We start from the raw sequence: 19,573 nt of genomic DNA on the forward strand, positions 1-19,573 counted from the left end.
CAAGAGTGATCTTTGGTTTCATTCATCATTTTCACTGGCTAGCATGCTGAGTTCAGAGAGGTGTTAGGTGCTGGCTGCTCTGAGGTACCTGTTTGGCAAAGTAGCTGGGCACCACAGGAGAAGGGATGCTATAAATCACTCAGAGGCTGAAGACAGGATGGGACAAGGAGAGGCAGGGAACAATTCCAGAGGCACATGCACAGAGAATGGGTGTAGGTTTGTCAGGGCATCACCCTGTGTAAGCTGAGGCCAGGTGAGTGCTTTGTTCTACTGAAGTTGTCTCCTCATAAGGTAGAGGAGTCTCAACAAAAGGCCTTAGATACTAAGGAGCAACAAGCAAGGGGAACAAGAAACCCAGAGAACAGAGGTGCACTGAAAAACTAACAGGCCAAGACCTCACATGTACAAGAGGAGAAGGCAGAGATGATTGCATGGCTCTGAAGGTGACTGCAGTCCCAGCACCTCACCACAGGTTTTTTGGTCGCTCTTCATAGCCTGGCATTTCTACTCTACCAAGCTAATGATACACAGTCATAAAATATGTTATGCTTATACAGGATAACCAAGTCTCACCTTCATCTTTTCCTTGATTAGATAAGCAAATTGATCTCCTTATGTTTCTCACCACAAATCTATCTCTTCAGGTCTCAGACTAAACTAACTTCTCTGCATTCTATTCATTTTTTCAGCAGCCTTTTCTGAGCACCAACACTGGATTTAGATGTGTATTTTAGTATCTATCTCTCTGGCATCATCTACAGCAGTAGAGTCTCACTCTTAGGGCTACTCATTTTACACCTTCCAGGTGTAAAATGTTTCCTACAACTGCCAGGCTTGAAGGGGCCTTAACATGTCATCTGTCAAGATTCTTTACTTGAGGCACAGCCAGTTGCAAGTCATCCAGATCTACAGACTTTTAGCTAATTTTTTTCAAAACGAACATATACATCCCAACCCCCAAAAAGCCCTTCAAGATAGCCTCCATTTCTGCTTCACCATCCCAACTGATATTATAGGGAACCATAAAGTCTGAACTCCCTAATTACAGGTGAAGTCACTTCCTTCCCCATCTTCATCACAATGACAGTCTTCTAAAAAAGTACATTGCTGTACATTCTTAAAGACCATGAAGTTCCCTCTTCCACCTATTCTTACTCAGGCTACATACACAGCCCTTCTCGCAGTTCTTCTCATCCTTCCTCCCACACCCTATTTCTAAAGACCTTAATTTCTATTGCTTTGCTGGATAGTCTCTTGTTTGCACACATCCTTCTCCAAGAGTTGCATCTCTGTCTGAGCCTGGCCCTTCAGCAACACCTCATCTCTGTTGAGGAGAGCACTAATTGCTTCCTGCACCTTAGAGGTGTCACTCCTCACACAGCCTGGCGCAAGGCTTTGCAGAGCACTAATTGCTTCCTGCACCTTAGAGGCGTGATTTCTTACGCAGCCCGGCACAAGGCTTTCTTCGTGTTTTTCAGCTCCCCAGAAGAGCACTAATCCTACCCCCAAACTCTGGCAATACCAACATCTTCCCCTGCCTGCCTAGCTAGGATCTCCTTACCAGATAGAAACCCTTTTGCATACAGCTTTCCCATTAGTTGAGGGTCCACATTGGGCATGCTTCCTATCACCTACACCTTCCTCATTTGTTTACAAGGCTTACACCTGGGTCACTGACACAGGCCAACTTAGGATCTATTACATCTGTCACCCCCGCTCAGCTACGAGGCAGGCCATCCTCTAAGGCAGGGGTGTTGACCAACTTGATGCACTACGTTCCAGACAAATGGATGCTGGTGATTTCTAACCGGCATATTCTCCTACCTCCCTAACAGAATAAACACTGACTGTTTGTTCTCGTTTATTTAGATGGGCTGGATGTAGTCCCATTCTCTTCCCCTCTATTTCAAGGGATCAAATCTCGGAATGTCCCTTCACCAGATGTTTTCTCTGGTGGCTGCTCACCATGCAAAAGTTGCCTGAGTCTGTAAGTACTTTCAGGAAATTTCATAAGCCTTTGTGCATATGACCACATCTAATTTACCAAAATAGTCTTGTTGCTTGTTCTGATTTGTCCTTGGATTTGCTTTTTAAAATTAACTCATCACTCCTGATCTTCTTTGCAAGGTGAAGACAGAGTTCTTACTGTCACATTTTATTTGTTCCTCTTTTCCATGCCTGCAGGAGCTAAGTCCTTCTATCCAATAGCTGCATCAGCTCCTTCTGCCCCAGCTGGGAGTTCACACCAAGCTCTGCATCCACCGCAAACCCAGTTCCTTCCTCCCAGATTTATAACTTTGTGACTAATGCCAACTCAAGCTGCCTTTTCTGTGTTGTGAGTAATAGCGAGTCCTTGGGCAGCGACCGCAGCTCAGAGGACACACAACAACAATTTATTTCCAGGTCTATGCCTCAAGTATGGAGTTAGAGCCCAGGAAAACCAAACCACCCACTTGTGTATGCAGACATCCTCAAGATGTCAGCTTTACCAACATCACCTGAGAGCCTCCAAAACTCAATGGCTTCACATAAAGGGAGTGTAGACCATAAGCACAGAGATGAAGGATGAATCCATTTTAAGATCTTCCTTGGGACCCAAAGGCACTAAATTTTTGTTTCAAGAGCACAAGTATCCTGAGGCCATCTTCAGAGACCCTCCCCAGTCTGTGTCATTGCCAGGTGCTCTCTGCCCTCCAGCACAAAACATCAGATGTGATAATTATTTCAAGCAGAAGACAAGGCCTGCTGCCATCTGAGTCTCCTCTAAGCACAAGATCATGCCAAGATTGTCTCTGACTTTGAAGGGACCTGAAACAAAGTCTACTAAAGGCCACTGTTTTACTGGCAAAAGCAGGGCCAGGCCAGTGCACAACTCTCCTACCAAATGCACTCTAGTGCAAAATCGCACTTTAAGAATAGCACTCTCCCTCAACCCCTGTCAGCAACACATCAGGAGACAGGTGGATGATTTAAGGGAGCCCATCAGAACAGTTCTTCCACGCAGGTCAACAAAAGAAAGCACACCACCTCCACACAGGCAACACCACATGGCAACAGAGACAGAGGTCACACCACTGGTGGCAGCTAGCTCTCTGCAGAGTGATGCCTTGCTGGGAACAAAGAAAGCACGGAAACCTGAGAGAATATTGCTTGGGAAGGGAGTATCAAAGCAAGCAACTTCTCTGCACAAAAAAATTACAGGGGTGCAGAGGCGATGAGCACAGCCAAGGAAGGGATATGAGTAGCTCTGGGAGCATACAGTCCTTCCAGGTAGTGAGAGGGAACAGACACACAGGAAAGGTCTGCAGCAGCCACTCTTCCAGACAGAGAAAGGCAGGGAGGTTTTTCAGCTTGCTGCTCAGAGGTAGCACGGCTGTGGTGGTTCAGAAAAGCAACAGCAGAACACACTGAAAACAGGCAGCATGAATCCTGCCTGTGACTGCTTCCTCTTGTGCTGATGCAATGTGTCGCCTTTCTAATACACAGTCCTTTAAGAGATCCAGCCCTTTCTTTAATGCAACAGCACAAACCAGAAACCAACAAACCAGCCAACAGAAATGGGAATCTTCAAAACCTTGCTTTAAGCCAGACCTGTACTAGCAACAGAATTTATCTGAGAAAAAACAGCATGCATAAAAGAAGACCTCTCTCTCTTCCCAGCACAATAACCATGTGGGCAGAGGCTGCTGGCATCAACAGTTAGACCAAAGCACATCAAGAACAGGAGACCCTGCTCACATGTAATGGGCTATGCCAGCAGGATGCCTATCTTGCCCATATAAGCTGTGTAGCCACTTCAACAGTTTGGCCTGAGAAGAGCATTGGGATACTGGGGAACTGTTTCCATCCCTCAACCTGGCTTTACCAAGGAGTGAAGGAAGGGAGGTGAAAACAGAACAGGGAGAATGGCAGGCAGGCAATTTCAACATGCAGGAGCCACGGGGAGAACAGAAGCCTTTCCAGGACTCCTTAGCAATCATGTGCAAGGAACACATAGGGAGCATGCAAACATAACCCTGTAAAGGGCAGTGAGCACTGTGCAGATAAAAATGGAGGAAAGGGTTCTGCATCTCTCATAGCAAGCCAGCCTCAGGCTTCCTGCAGCTAATCTGTATTTGGAGCAGAGGGCAGACACCCAGCTCCATGCTGGAAGGACATGAAATGAGAAGGCAGTGCCAACCACAGGCCTGCAGGCTCAGGGAAAAGCCATTTTATACCGCAGGCCTTTGCTCTACAAGCTTGGCAGTGACTACACAAATCTCACCCTCTCTCTGTTGCAGAATGCGTACGTACATATGCATTTCTTTCTTGTTCCTTGATTTTTATTTTTCTCCTTTTAACCAACTTTCTAGGCAATGCATGAGGCCTGCCCCCCAACTCACTACCCTGGACAAGCCAGAATGCTTCTGACAGATGAAGGCTGCAGGCAAAGAGGTGCCTCCTGAGAGGCCGCACTCAAGGCCGGTCCTGCACACATCAGCTTATGGATAGGAAGGTGAGGAGTCCTTCCCAGCGAGAGCCTGAGCTGTACAGGGCATGGGAAAGAGGCCGAGGACTGCAGTTCCTGGCAGCAGGCGCTCCCACAATGAACACAGAGCTACCTTCAGACAGGCCAGCTGCCCCACAGTGCAGTCCTCTGGAGCTAGAGTATCAGGACCAGCAACACAGTTGCTAAGATCAAAGTGGCAGAGGGACACAGGGACTCCCACCTCCCTCCCTTTCTGGAAACCTGCATTTCAGTTTCCAGCTCAGCCTGCAACCAAGCTCAAAGCTCCCCAGGTTCACTTCCAGAGCCAGGAGGAAGAAGAGGCAGCTGTGTAGAGATCATACATAGCCAAACCTCCCTCTGGCTCATTCAGTATCCCAGAGGCCATGGCCCATTCAAGGCTCTGCCATTCCCTGTCCCCCCTCCCCAACACCTCCTGAGCCATCAGGAAAGACCTGAGACCCTGCAGAGCCAGTTCAGGCAGTAGGAAATCTGCCCCTTTGCTTTGAGGCTCCAAGCAGGGCCTCCGCCTCCTTGTGTGAGAGGCAGCAAGGAGAACAGGTAGTGGGCTGGCACACTGGCAATTTTCTGCAGGAGCTGCCGGATTGGGCGGGGAACAGGACATCTGCAGGGGTCAACACTGTGGGCTACCCAGGCAGGAGGAGGCAGGGAAGGAGCAGCCTGAGAGACTGTCACCAAGAACTGCTTGGTTCCCACCCTCTGGAAAGCAGCTGCTAGATTAAAAAAGCCTTTATGGTCCTGTCATTCAAGGATGTGGAGACAAACTCCATTTTTCAAACATTCCCATCATCTTGTCTCACCTGCGCACCACAAAAAGCCCCGGGGAAGATCTGGCCCCAGCTTCCAGCAAGCCTTATCATCCTTGCCCATCCCTACCCACGGCAGAGCTCTCAGATGCTTTGATATGCAAATCAGCCACAGGATCCATAACCAGCGCTGTCTGCAATTAACAGCGCACTCGGAGTATCCTACACCCAGTGCCTCCTCCCTCCCCAAGCACCACACGGTTGCGCAGGCTTCACGTCAGACGACACAGGTCCCAACTGTCTTTCGTGGGAGCAGGAGGTGCTGCCTGCAGTCCTTGGATCTTCAGCATACAGCCTCACCCTGGCCACCAGGATGGAGATGGGGCCCTTACAGAAAGGATGCCGGCTGGAGTTGCACTTCGGTGTGGATGGGAAGGGTGAAAGAGGAGCTGCCGGCAGGATGCTGCAGGGCTCCCAGTGACCGGAGGCTCACACAAAGTGTAATTAGCAACAGACAAAATTAGGGCCTGGGCACTGCCAGCTCTTAGGCTTTTATTGCAAACCTCAGGCTACCTGGGATTTTCTGGAAGTTCTAGTTCCCAGAATGAAGAGATTTCATGAAGATTTTTTTTGCACATAAACAATACACCCCTCCCCCTCCCCCCCGCAAGTTTCTAGCCCACTTTATTACTGCAGAAAGCTGAAAAAATAAAACCAAGGATATTTTAAGCCCAGAAAAAAGAAATTTAACCCCCCCAAGCAAACTAGAAGCAAAGCACACTCAGGGTTTCTCTTTTCTTGGCTCAACTCATGGCTCCAGAACAATTCAGGATAGTTGCACTGCACTCTGGTCAAAGGGCAAGAAAATGGAGCATTGCAAAGACTCATGGTGATGCCTTCTTGACATGAAAACTGACACCCTCAGAAAATACAGTAGCTTCAGTTCCTTCCAAGGTTACAGGAACAGACAAAAATAGAGCAAACTTAGTGCAACAAAACATACTTGTGAGCCAAAACGGAGCCTCTTTCCAACCCCCTCAAAGGCATCTTCTTTCATGTTTATTTTGCTCTTATGGTATCCAGGTGAAGACTGCAAAATGGACTTCTCTCCCCATAAAGATAGCGTATTCCTACTATTAAAAGGCTCGAGATGAAAAAAGCTTTCCTCAGTAGATAGCAGCTAATTGCAGTCATTAGAAGTAATGCTTTGCTATTTCTGGTTGAATGGAGTCCTCCTGGAGTCAGTTACAAGCTGAGTGGTCAGCTCTGTGCTCTCTCAGAAGCATTAAGAGTATTAAAAGCTATTAGGGACAGTACAGTGCGATTGTCTGGAGGGGAGGGGTACTGGTCCCTGCCATGCACTTGCAAAGGCTCTGTCCCACACTCAGGTAGGGCATCGGCAGCACCACCCAAAAGGGACCTGAGCCGTGCAACCCTTCAGTGGCTTTGTGACCACTGCTAATCAGATGCTCCTGCCCCACAGCCCATGGCCTTCAGCATATGCTTGCTCCAGAGAATGACACCACGGAGCAGGACACTTTCACAGGAAAGAGGGGACTCTTCGAGGACTATGCACAACTAAATTAGCCACCCTGAGCACACACACTGGCCTTTTGCTTCTAACTTCTACTATAGAGAGGACTAAGGGAGGGAGGGGCTCAGAACCTTAAACTGCCAAAACGTCTGCTCTCCATCCAGCTGGGAGCTACCAAACCTGCTGAGAACACCGGGCTGACTGCAGCCACATTGCAGACTTTTGGCGTGATGCCTCCTCCAGCAGGTAGCTACACAAAGGGTACATTCTACGGCAGGAGGAAAAAACATAGTTTGCTGATTTGGAGGAGCTGGTGACTGAAACAAGAGCAAAAAAGGGACTGCTTGGCTACCTGGCCACGGTTATGAGCCATATCCGATAGCCCTTTGTCAAGTATTCCAGGGGAGGAGAAGCAGGGCAATATCAGAAACCTGCTCGCTACTCCCACCACCCTTGGAACATCCTCCTGCCTCCCTGCTGCCCTCCATCACAGAGGTGTCTGCAGGAGCGGCGGGGGGCGGGCAGGCAGCTCTCCGAGCACGCACAAAAGCGTCGACCGCACAAGAGACGGTCGCACCACGGGCAGGGATCCGGCGACCCCCGAGGTGCACAAACCCCGTTACCCAACAGCAGCCTAGGCGAGGAACAGCAAAGAACAGGCGTCGAGGGAACAGACAAATGCCCCGGGAGGCCTTGGGGCGGCGGGCGGCCCAGGCCGTTTCACGGGCGCCGCGCCGGGCGCGCCCCCCGCCCCGCTCCGCCCCAAGATGGCAGCGGCGCCCCCGGCCCCGGCCGCCCCCACCGCGGGCTCGGCGCAACGGCCGCGCGCCCGGCCCGGCCCGGCCTCAGCACGGCCTAAGGCGCCACCGCGGACCCCCCCGGCCCCGCGGGCAAGAACCCTCCGGGCCTAGAGGAGCCGCGGCCGCCGCGCCCCGCAGTGCCCCGCCGTGCCGCAGCTCCCGCCCGCTTACCGGCGGCTCCTTACCCCGTGTCAAGCGCGGACGGGCTCCCCCCGGGCCGGGCCGGGCACTGCGGTACCGCGCTGCTCTCCGCCGCCCTCGGCAGCGAGCGGCAACCGCTCGGCTAGGCTGGGTTCGGCTCGGTTCGGCTGCGCTCGGCTGGGTTCGGCTGCGCTCGGCGGGGGCGGGGCCCCGGCGGTGGGCGGGGCGCGCAGCCGCCGGGTCTGCACTGTGGCGGTGGGCGGGGCCGCGGGGCCGCGCGTGCGCGCGGGGGCTGTGCTGGGCGGTAGGGCGCGCGCGCTCCCACGCGGAGGTGCGCGGTGGGGCCTGGGGAGCGACGGGACGGGACGGGACGGGACGGGACGGGACGGGACGGGACGGGACGGGACGGGACGGGACGGGACGCGACGCTTGGAGTGCCGCGCAGCGTGGCGTAGCTCGGTACCGTAGCGCCCAGCAGGGCCGGTACCCGGCCTTGCCCCGCCGCCGGGCCAGCCTGCTCCCGGCCGTGCTGGCTTTTTCCTGGGGCCGGTGCCGGGCCCTCACCCGGCCCCGTGGCCGAGCGGCTCGGGGCGCGGACGGTCCCTCTCAGCCCCTGGGCGCTGGGGCTGTGCCGTTGCCGTACTCGCCTGTGGGCCCCGGGGCCGGCCGGGCCTTCCCTGCCCCCGGGTTCCGGCTCGGCCGCCTGTCCCTTGAAGAGGGGAAGTCTGGTGCTATGTGCACGGGGCTTGGAACATGTCAGCCCTGAGCATGAGCTGCTGCTCTAGAGGAACGGAGAAACGCTGTCCCCGAAGATGCGCGGGGCGCGTTTGAGTGGCGCGCAGCGTGGCAGAGTGGTGACAGCGCGCTAAAGCAGCCGGGAGCTGGAGCCTTTGTGTCGCTTGCATACTGTGCTCCCACTGCACTGGGGTCCGTGCCTCCGCAGTGTGGCCTGGGAGAGGGGCACAACGCTCTTCTGAAGTTCCTGCGTGTTCCCACAGTTTCTTTGCTCAGAATTCGCGTGGGGCTGCGCTTCTGGGGTTAGGCTTTTGTGGGAATGAGTAGTCACGCAGCAAAGTTAGACTGAAATTCCTGTGTCCTGACACGTGTGGCATTTACTCATGTGTGTCGCGGGGACTCGGGAAGTGTGGGCGCTAGTCTGTGCTTTCCTGGTTGTTCTCCAGAAAGCTCTTTGGAGGTCCAGTGAGTAAGGGGAGGCAACTGGGGGAAGAGACAGTATGACATATTTCTTTAAAGCATGCATAACTTAATCTTTGTAGTAAAAACAGGTGGGCAAGCCAGCCTTTTTAACAGCAGGACACAGATGCAGATCTGAGCTCTGTTAGCTTGTCTGGTTCCAGAGTTCTCCAGGCTTGCCTGAGAGGGTCTTGTTTGGAAGGAGAGACACGGAGTTAAGGGAGGTTTCTGAATGAGAAATGAGGATTATGCCACCAAAGCTGCAGGTAGCTCTCTATTACCTTGCAACGTGAGCATGCCTTTGTCTCCAGGTCATGTTTCTCTTAAGCCTGAATTCCGACAGCGTTACGCATCCTTTTCTGGTATAGCTTTATCAGGAAGGCCTAGAGTCACTATCGTTTTTTGTTCTGTGAACAACTAGCCTAGATCAGTTGTTCCTGACTTTTTTTCATGGTAGAGACCCAGCTACACAGCTTCTCTTCCTTCTTTGTGTTGCTCTCCTTGCCACAGCTCCCTCCCCCCAGCGTGGTTACTGCTGTCTGGGTTGTGATTGCACCTTACTGGGTGGAGCCTGGCCACTGAGGTCGGGGCTGGGAAACAAATCTGGTCTTGTGGCTTTCCACCATTGTCCTGTTCTTGACACCTCAATACTTCTAAAACCAGTAAAGAGACATTTGAGACGTAATAGAGTGTAAAGTTACAGTAGTGTGGGCAATCCTCTGAATTCGCATGTAATTCCCAAAAGGCAGAGATGGGGGAGGGGCCTTTCTTTGCTTCACCTCAAACCCTACAGGCCCACCAGAGAGAACTCCTGAGGATAATCCAGTAACTGCTCTTCTGCTCATTTCCTTTGACTTCACACAGATAGTTGTCCTCTCCACAGCTTAATTTTCTGCTGGTGCACTGGGAATAACCGCTCCCTATTTTAGTACAGTGCTGTGAATATGAATGTGTAGGATGATTTTAGGAGTTTGGATATTGGAACAATAAGTACCATAAGTACTTTAGAGGTGTGACTTCTGGATACTTAAAATGTCAAAAGTAAGTTTTATTTTAAAGGTGTGCAGCTCTTTTGTTATCTGCCATTCCTGATTGTGGTCTGGAAAATGAAGTTAGTGTGTTTTTCTTCAAAATGGTTAACAGATGTATCTGTAATGAGTTTCTGTTGGTAACTTGGATCAGTAAATATCCTGTTTAATAGCTAATCCTATTCATAAACGGAGTTAAAAAAGACTTAATTCCTCTTTGTGGATCCTGGCCTTTTTGTCTGTCATTAATGTAAAACCAATTATGTCTTGGTAATGAATATCTTGTGTATTTTTAACACACACAGCCCTTAATCATATTGTTTCCTTTCTGAGGAGAGCTGTGAATGGATTGAGTCCCGTAGTTCACAGTTGGCTCCTGCAGCTCACTGTGGCAGACGGTCTATAAATAGACCTGCAGTGGCAGAGTAGGGGTTTAGGCATTTGCATTGCATGTACTGTCTTGGGTTTATTTCCTGTGTTTTAATGATGGATGATAGATGCAGTTCAAATCTTCATGGTGCCTGCAGCATGTCTGTTTTGATCTTTTAAAAGAATAAAGGTGATGTTGGTTCCCACTGTTCGACTGTGCAGATCAGGTCACTACTATAAAAGTGAAGAATATTTTTACCTGGTTTCTTCGGCTTTGACAGCAGGCTTTGGGTAGTTGGCATCAGCATTTGCTTTGCAACATCCATTGGTTTTCCATGGGGCCTGTGTGGATGAGTTGTTAAAAGAAAGAGGGAAAAGGGATAGCTGAATGATTATGGAATTACAGATCTTGGGAATATAGGGAGCAGGGGTTAATTCCAAAACTTGTCATTGAAAAGAAAAGTAATACTGGATTGCCAGGTAACAGCACTCTTTAAAATTACGTTTACTCTAGGATGCAGGCAAGGTAAGAATGGTACCTTGACTGTTGTTTAGGGTATACACCACTGATAAGAACTTGGTCCGAGCTGTTGCACTGGCATCTGGAGTGTTCAGATGCAGACCTTTTCAGTGCTCCCATGGCTGTATTAGTAGTGTAGATTCATGCAGACCATTCTTGTGAAGCACACCACTGTTTTTGCTGAAATGACAAGAGATCCTTTTCTTGTCCAAATCTCCTGGTGTTTCTTTGGAGATACTGTCACCACCACATAAGTCTGCGTTGGCAGTAGAAGAAGCCCCACTCTTATGTTGTCCCACATTCCGTTGCAGCAGTGTTCATGTGCCTTCAGGTTGAGCTGGGTCAAGAAACTGAGCTAGCTGAAAACTGTGACTGATTTACAGAAGTGCTAAAGCCAGCATAAGGGAGATGATGGAAGTGTGTGTTGGGGGGACACGGGGCTTCCTTTCTTGGTACTGTGTGCCCTGATGTTCATTCAAAATGAGTGCGTAATCCTGTCCTCCTTAGCTGGCAGATGTCCTTGCTTTGTATCAGTTTCCTGAGGTGGTCTACTCATGTGTTTGCAGACATTTGATGAAAATACTGTACGTGTATTGTTCGTATTTTCCAATTTTATTAGCTGGGATGAAATTTTCCAGAATTTCTCCATTCAAAAGCCGCTCAAGATTGCAGTGAATATAGGTTAGTTCTTTAATATCAAGGGAAACCAGTGAAGGTGATAGCTATAGCACTTGAAAATGGCACAGTGGGTAAATAACTTCAAGACGTTTATAACTGGTGAAGAGTTTCTTTGTTGTGCAGTGTTGGAATTCGATGTCGGTCTTTTGCATTGAATGGGGTAAGGCTGAAGGGCCCTTGAGAAGAGTGTTTGCAGTAGAAGTTTATTGCATGCTCAAAAGTAATTCAGTGAAGTAGAAATAGGGTAATTTTAGTGAATATTTGATGAACAAATTCCTCACCCTTTTTCTGAATCTTACTTTGAGCTCTTGTCTGAGGTCTGTGATAACTTTTAACAGATATGTGGAGAGGGGCAAAGTGTCTCTGTGACTGTGATTTTCATGAGATAGAGCCACTACTGGAAATTAGGGGCAGCAGGGTAGAAACAGCCAGAGATTCCTCTGCATGGTTCTTTATTGCTGCTTTGTTGCAGCTTTGAGTGGTCAGTGTTATATCAAGAGCTGCTTTTGTGTTAGGCCTGTCATTTTAGGAAAGTGTCTGTTTAAATACTGCTCTTGCCTAGCATAAAAAACTCGGAAATTAATCCTGCTTGAGCAGGAGATTGGACTAGATGACCTCCAAAAGTCCCTTCAAAGATAAATCGTTGGTCAGGAGTGTATTAGTGACTAAGCAAGTGGTGCTGTTTGCCTGTCCAGGGTATTGTGGAGTGTGCTCCTGCCTGTATCGGTTGCGGAGTACCAACGGCAGACTTCTGGGAATTCCTACAGATTTTCCTGTGCTTGAAGGTTACGGCATTACCTCTGACCACTGAAACCTGACGACCTGGGGAGAGCCATCTTCAGAAGCAAACTTGGATCGTATGCATTCCCTGTGCCTAAGTGCAGCTTCCTCTGAGCCTTTTTAAGGCCCACTGGTATGAGGCAATGTGTGCTGGGAAGGAGAAGAGTGCCGGGGGCACTGGGGCTGATGGCTGTCATCGATTTATAGCAGCTCTTCAATTTTGGCACCAGCTCAGAGTGTTCATGTGGCAGCACCAAGCATGGCAGAGTAAATGGCTTCTGTGCCCTTCCAAGTTCAGTTGTTTAGTAATTAGCAACTCCACAGGGGGGAACTGAGGACAGGAGAGATAAGTTCACAGCCACAGAGGGATCAAACTGGGACTGAGTCTGGTTGAGGAGCACCTGGAGACAGACCCAGACTATTGGCTGTTCCTTTCTAGAGAGGAAACCAGCATGTTACAGTAGCTGAAGTTGTGATTCACTCTTTGTGAACACACTTGCACCCTTGAATGCTGTTCTTCATGCCATAGATGCATTCTTCTTTTCCCTCCACCCTGAACCTTCCTGCTAATTGGAAGCAACCCCCCTGTTTACTCAGTTGCTAACAGGATGCTTCATACCAAATAATCAATCATGAAATTTCTTAGCTTGTGACACATCTTAATGTGCTGAGGAATAACTCTTAGCTAAGCAGGGGATACTGAGTCATCTGGAAAAATAAACAGTCCTTGGACACTTAATGGTGTTGATGCTTCTGCTGGTAGTTTTGTAACTTCAAACCTTCACTGCTGCCACAGGGTAGAAACAAACAGTGACTTCTCCCAGGAGTGATGAGTGAGTTTAGGGTCTAGGCAACACTTTAGCACATTTTAGATGTGCTGGTCCTTTGACATCTGTGCCTGCCTTGTTGTGAGCCCGCAGACCTCTCCTATTGGTCTTATGTAGTGGTGAGGATGAGCAGATGCACCTTCTCCAGCCACCAAGGCTACCATGCCTGCCAGGAAAAGAGAGGTGGGGGTGACAGTGGCATCTGGACTCCCCAAGAAGTGTCCATCAAAGACAACAGAAAGGCCAACTTGCAGCTGCTCGTTTGGGTTTTGTAGAGGAATCCAAAGGGTCATCATGATTCTGGAGGAAGTAGGAACAGTATTAACCACAGAGTTTGAATTTCATATGGGGACAGCACACCCACATGCAGAGCAGTACACAGGCAGATGGTGGGCTTAAAGCAAGTCAGCATAGTTGAACTTGCTTAGAAATCTGAGCAGCAGCAAGGCCAGGTATTAGGACCTTGATTGCCAGCAGCACTGTAAATGTCACAGGGCCTTGCTGTCATTAGGATCACACAGCTAGGTAAGGAGATGTGGCATAAACACAGCCTTTTTGGGGTCTCATTTCAGAGAGGGGACAGTGCGGGCAAGCCCTTGACTAATTTGATGATCATCTGCCCCAGAGAAAAGTGGCTTTTTTTTTTTTTTTTTTTTTGGAGATAAATGCAGGCTTTGGTTGCTGTTCTCTTCCAAACCTGTCTGTATGACAGGGTTGGTTTGCCACCTGTGCTTTGCTCAGGTAGCACTGCTCAAAACTGCTGTGGTGGACATGTCCTGTGCTTCTCATTGTGCTCTCAGGTGACACTTGCTTTGTAGAACAAATGCAAATCCTAAAACTTATATATGTCCCCAAGTAAGCAAACACATTGGAGAAAAAAAAATAATAAAAGAGGGAGTGAAGATTCAGGCTGGACTTTACTTGGTTGTAATAAGAGCTGTGGCACTATCTGTTGGAGGGGTATTCTGTGGGCATTTTTTTCTCTGTAGAGAAGTGAGCTTTGTTTTTAAAATAAAAAGTAGAAAAAATGGCTTTGCAATGTATTACTTATAGTTTGGGCCAAAACTCATCAGAACTGTCAGAGAGAGAGATGAGGCAGTGGATTTTTAGTGTTTGCTTTAGAAAGGAGAGAAGCACGTGTTGGTTACACTGCCAAGGTCACAGCAAGCAGTGTCACCTGGCAGTAGTTGCAGTCAGGTGGAAAGTCTTAGCTGTACCTGAGCTGGCCTGAAAGAGGACTGGCTCCACGTCTGTGTTGTTTCCTCCCTTTGCTTGGATCTGCCGGCATAACCACCTGGGTCATCACTCCCTAACGATGTTTGGGAAAGTGATCTGGGTTCAGATAAGCCTCTGTGGCTGCGCCTGTCAGTCTGACAGAATGAGGTTAGGGAACTGCCGTGGATGTAGGCAGGGAAGAGGGTGTGGCTCTCAGTCGGAGGTTAGCCTTGTAACTCAGCTCTGCTGCAGTCAGGGTGGTGTACAGTGTACAGCAGCATTGAGCCAGCACTGTAAAGTTACAGGCAACTCTTTGGGCAGCCTGAACAGGGCAAGATTGGCAGCGGTGTAACTGTAGTCTCTAAACAGGCTGCTTAACACCTTTGTGTGCTAAGAGAGCGTGCCCTCACCAATGGAGCTCTGACTTGTCTCTTGTCTGGCAAATCGTTTTCTGAAGCTATGGTGCCAGTCTGTAGATTATTTGGCTTTTTGCTTGGTTTTGTAGGTAACCTTAGTAGCTTTTACAAGTAACCCTGATGGCTTTTACTGGGCACTGCAGCCTCTAAACCAGTTCACATCTGAAATTCTCAAACCTGCTTCTCGTTACATGATTCACAGTGCACGCAGAAGGGCCCTTACCTCTGTGTGAAGGAAACTGCAATGCAGTGATACTGAATCCAGCTTTGTAGTATGTGTGTCTGAATTACATTGCCTCCTGAATTCAGGCAGGGGTTGTAGATCTGCTTTGTAGCGTGCTGCAGATGCTGCTACCACTCTGTGTCCTATGGATTGCAGCATCTAAATACTTGCTGAGGCCCTGGTGTGTGATTCATAAAGGAAAGAAAGCAAACCAAATTCTGTCCGTTTTCCAGAGTTAATAATTCTTTTGTTTCTTGTGCAGGGTTGGTTACCAAATGGCTCTCTTGAGTAGACAATTTGGTTTATCTTCGACCCATCTAAGCAGTGCAGTGATCCACCGACAGTTCAGGTAACTTTCAAATTTTGCTTTTGTTTTCCTCAGAATGTTTCATGATTGAAAGAGATGCTCTTAAGTATATCAAGAATAAGATATAGCATTTGTAATTCAAAAGGATAATATAATAAAAAAAAAAAAAATCTCACAGTTGTCCATTCATAGGTTGAAAAGTGAGCCCAGACACTCCCATTTGCAGGTTCCTGGCAGTCTGAACTCTGCATTGTCATATGTGTGTGAGGAGGCTTTTAGGCCTTTGACAGCAATGCATAGGCCTGCAAGTAGAAGTTGAAAGTGTCTGTGTTTCTCCTGCAAGTGCAAAAAAACCAACAGCAAGCCCCTGCTGATGCAGAGCCAATTACAATGCTTAAAATTATTCAGGAGTTTATCATTTATTTAGAATAAAAATAATCTAAAAAATTACATTCTCATACTTTACCAGTGTCTATTTTGCTATTTTTCTTTTGTTTCTTGTTCCAGGCTCTAGGCATTTAAAGTTTTGAATTTATGGACTTCATATTTTACAATGCCTTGCACAAAACTGAGAGCTTAATCCTACAGCAAACTCTGCCAATATGGGGAATCTCTATAACACTTCGAAGGGTCAGGTCTTTAGTTTAAAGGATGAGAATAGTCATTCCCAGGACTGTGGTCTAGAGAGGGGATTAAGACAATGCTCAGGGCTAGGTTGTGTGATAGTCCTTGGAGCTATCTTGAGAAGGTATCCAGGTCTTCCTGGCTTTCTCTCTAAGTGGGCTGCACGAGAGCATTGGCCAGTATACATTTAAAGCATATATAGGTGACAGTGGGAGGGAGGGAGGTGAAGTCCAATCCATAGAGGTGAGCAGGACTTCAAAAGTCTTAATGGGGAGACCTTTTCTTTGTGGGATATTGCTCCAAGACTGTGGCAGGAATGAAGAAAAAAGGGAAAGAAAAAGTTCTCCCAGTGCAGTTATTCTTGTCTAGTGGTTCCTGGACAGTCACATTTATATCTGTTTGCTACTGCTGTATTGTACACTTGGTCCCACCAAGGTTATCCCTGCTCCTTCCTGTGACAGCACTTCCCTTTTTTCAGCCTCCTCTCTTCTGCCTTCCCTGTAGTGCAGCCACAGATGGTTAGCAGAGGAGAGAGAGTGTGGTGTATCACAGTCCCTGCCAGGGGATGGGATGGGAGAGGGTGGCTGCTTGCAGAGATTACTGACTTCTAAGAGAGAGAGGAAAGCTAAAGTAGGCCTCTACTGTGGGAAACAGATCTTGAAAGGCAGTGCTTGACTTCTGGAGTTTTTGGACTAATGCAGACTGACTCTGCCAGCCTTCACTGCATGTAAAAATACCTGCTTCAACTGATGTCCATCCACCCCACGTTTGGTGTGCATGCTCATCTTTTAAGTAACTTTGCAAATACAGGTCCTTCCTCTTCAAGAAGGGATGATGGTCCCTATTTACTTTACATGCTTCTGCTCTGAAAAACAAGATGAATGGTTAGGTTGCTTCCATATGCTGTCACTGAATAGTTCAGCTGGCAGCAGGTTGGCCTTCCTGCAGCTCTGGCCAGCATGTTTCTAGTACCTCACTGCAAAGCAGTTTAGCAGCAGAAAGGACCTTCCTGCTTTTCCAATGGTCTGTGCTTGGGTGTCCTTTGAAGACAAGCAACAAATCACTTGAGTTTGAGCTCACTGAATAAAAGAATAATGGTTTCTGTAAGGGAGTATGTTCCTGCTGTTCTCGAGTATATTCAGAGTCAGACCTAACAACTTAGTGTTGTGCAGTTTATTTATGTTGTTTCTTACTCCCCCAAAGCAAACATACAGAAGAGACTGTGTCTCTCCGGGTTCCTTCCACATGGGGAAAGTGGTGATCTCTTAGATTCTAGTTGGGGACAGCTTAGCACAACCACAGCAAGCCCTCAGAGGTCTTACTGAGAGCAGAATAAACTGGGAGACTCACAGACTTCACTGAAAGGAAGGTTGGTCATAAAAGTCCTTAGTGCTGGGGACTGTGTGCAAGACTGAAGGAGCCTGACTTGAGTCTTAGCTTCCTGCAGGCTGTTTGAAACAGAAGCGAGCACATTTTTTTGCTTGTAGATTGAAGTTGGATCATCTGCAGTTGCTAAAAAGCCCATGAAATGCAAGCCACTCTTCACGCCATCTTTTAGCTGTGTTTTGGAGCAGAAAGGTCGTTTTATGTTTGACATTTAGTGAAGAGTGTGCAAAGCCCAAAGTAGCATGTGGCTTTCAAAGAGCATATTGAATGCAGTCAGTGTGTCACCCATATGGTATGTATTTGTTGCTGGCACCTTCTGAGTGGTTTGTGTAATGACAAGATTCTGTGCCAGGTTTGCCTTTGCTCCCCAAGGATTATTGAGGAGTTCTGTCTCTCATTCTCTCCTGTCTTTTGGTAGCATCACTGGAGCATGCCAAGCAATACAGAAACTAACCCGTGTGCGAGTGGTGGACAACAGCACCTTGGGGAACACACCGTACCACCGGCCACCAAAATGTATCCACGTGTATAACAAGACTGGAGTTGGCAAAGTCGGAGATAAGATCCTTCTGGCTATCAAAGGAGAAAAGAAGAAGGCTTTAATTGTAGGGCACAAGATGCCTGGCCCCACCATGACGCCTAGATTTGATTCCAACAATGTGGTACTCATAGAAGATAATGGAAATCCAGTAGGGACTAGAATAAAAACACCAATACCCTATACACTGCGAAGAAGAGAAGGCGAGTTTTCCAAAGTATTGGCCATTGCCCGCAACTTTGTATGAATGTTAAGAGAGGTCTTCAGCAATCCTTTTATATCCTTTCATACAGTAGCTGTTCCCTGGTCCTTTTCCAGAAACTGGTGGAACATGAAAAAGTTGATGTTCATCAAGAATCCCTCTCAAGCAACTAATTTAAATATAGAAATAGTTTCTTTTTCTCCAAAAGAAGGTTGATTTATTTCACAGAGCATCTGCAGTATGTTTGAGAAATGGTCCTTCACCCTTATTCCTCCTCTGCTGTTAATCTGGTCTGTCATCATTAAAATGAGAACATGAAAATCCTTGTCCTGTATTGCGTATGCTCTCTTTGCCCTATTTCAGCCTTTCCCAGTTCCCCAGAAGCAAGACTCAGTCCCTGGCCAAATGACACTGGGATCTACAAAATGGATTCACAAGTAATAGAGTAGGAGAGATACACAATGAGCTGTGGGTGCCTTGGGCACATTCAGTAAAAAGTCTAATTTCTGTCTTTGGCTAGGAGAAGTATTTAGGAGCAGTTAGAATCAGGAGGGCATGGTGGCCTGCAACTTCAGTGGCGTGTGCTTGAACAGGGCATACCAGAGATTGGGAAGCAGAAGTAGGGAGGGGAGCTGAAGGGGAAGGTGAGATCCATCCTATGCTCTCTACGTCACTAACCTCCAAAAATTGTGTTCTCTGATTAGTGCAAGGGCTGGGTTCAGATTGAAAGATCCACAGAAAGAAGCTTCCTTTTGGACTGCTTCTTGGGACCATCATTGGACATCATCCTTGGTGGGCTGTTGGTGAGGCTGGCTGTTGTCCAGTTTCCTAAGCTTAGGCACAGCAATGGCGAATGCTACTGTGTTGCTTTCAGGACCAGTTGGGATCCAGGACTGAAGAGCTGCTTTTCTATGGAGCTGAGCAGAGAAAATTGGTGCTCATGGCCGGTGAAGGGACATCAGTGCAGAGCACTGCTAGACATAGCAGTGCTGGGGAAGAGGGTGCAGGGGGTACAGTCAGCAGGAGTCTGCCCAGCTTCAGGCCCCTCAGCCAATTCCTCACAGGTCTGGTGGCAGGGGTGGCTGGCTGCTCCTTGCCCTTCTGCCTCCCCTTCCTGTTAGGCTGGGAAAGCACCTTGCTTTGGCTCTGCATTGCCTCAATGTGAAGATCTAAAGAATGCAGTGCTGAGCTATTGCACACTCCAGTTACTCCTTGCAGATGTGTCTGCCCCATAGTCCCCACTGTGAAATCCGCATTGTCCTTGGGAAAAGTGAGCCCTGGATCCCCTCAAACTCCCATTACTCCAGGTAACACAAAAGATTATATTATAGGTTTAATTTCAGTATTAACCGTAAGTAATGGCAGTGTCCCACTAAGTAAAACTTCTGTGTGAACTCAGTTCTGTGGGAAAGCAGAATCACGTGCTGCTGGCAGCATGTTCCTTGTTTGCTGTTGTCCACAGGCCAGGGAACATTGGGTCTGCTGCTCCAAGCCCTCTGAGCCCCATGGGCGTTGCCTTTAAGCCCTGGGCCTGTCTC

At 48.4% G+C, this 19,573-nt stretch overlaps 2 protein-coding genes across 5 annotated transcripts in view; one reads left to right on the forward strand and one right to left on the reverse strand.

The window, feature by feature from the left end:
• TMEM63B (transmembrane protein 63B) overlaps positions 1-7,936 on the reverse strand; it is a 48,465-nt gene extending 40,529 nt beyond the window's left edge. For 2 of the 3 annotated variants that reach the window (XM_039568714.1, XM_039568712.1), the window contains exon 1: positions 7,773-7,936. The gene's annotated coding sequence lies outside the window, so the exon portion shown is untranslated. Of the gene's footprint in view, positions 1-7,758 lie in introns of all 3 variants that reach the window. The other variant, XM_039568713.1, reaches the window with a different exon arrangement.
• Positions 7,937-8,004: 68 nt separating this feature from the next.
• Positions 8,005-18,361, forward strand: MRPL14 (mitochondrial ribosomal protein L14). Of its 2 annotated transcripts, none has more exons than XM_039569471.1 (3): positions 8,005-8,059; positions 15,241-15,327; positions 17,714-18,361. In XM_039569471.1, the coding sequence occupies exons 2-3, from the start codon at positions 15,254-15,256 to the stop codon at positions 18,078-18,080; spliced, it is 441 nt and encodes a 146-aa protein (XP_039425405.1). In that variant the 5' UTR covers positions 8,005-8,059; positions 15,241-15,253; the 3' UTR covers positions 18,081-18,361. The 2 variants fall into 2 exon arrangements, with proteins under 2 accessions (XP_039425405.1, XP_039425406.1); XM_039569472.1 differs by lacking the exon at positions 8,005-8,059 and adding an exon at positions 8,112-8,187.
• Positions 18,362-19,573: the final 1,212 nt, after the last annotated feature.

The sequence above is a fragment of the Corvus cornix genome, chromosome 3, assembly GCF_000738735.6.
Source record: "Corvus cornix cornix isolate S_Up_H32 chromosome 3, ASM73873v5, whole genome shotgun sequence".
NCBI lineage: Eukaryota > Metazoa > Chordata > Aves > Passeriformes > Corvidae > Corvus > Corvus cornix.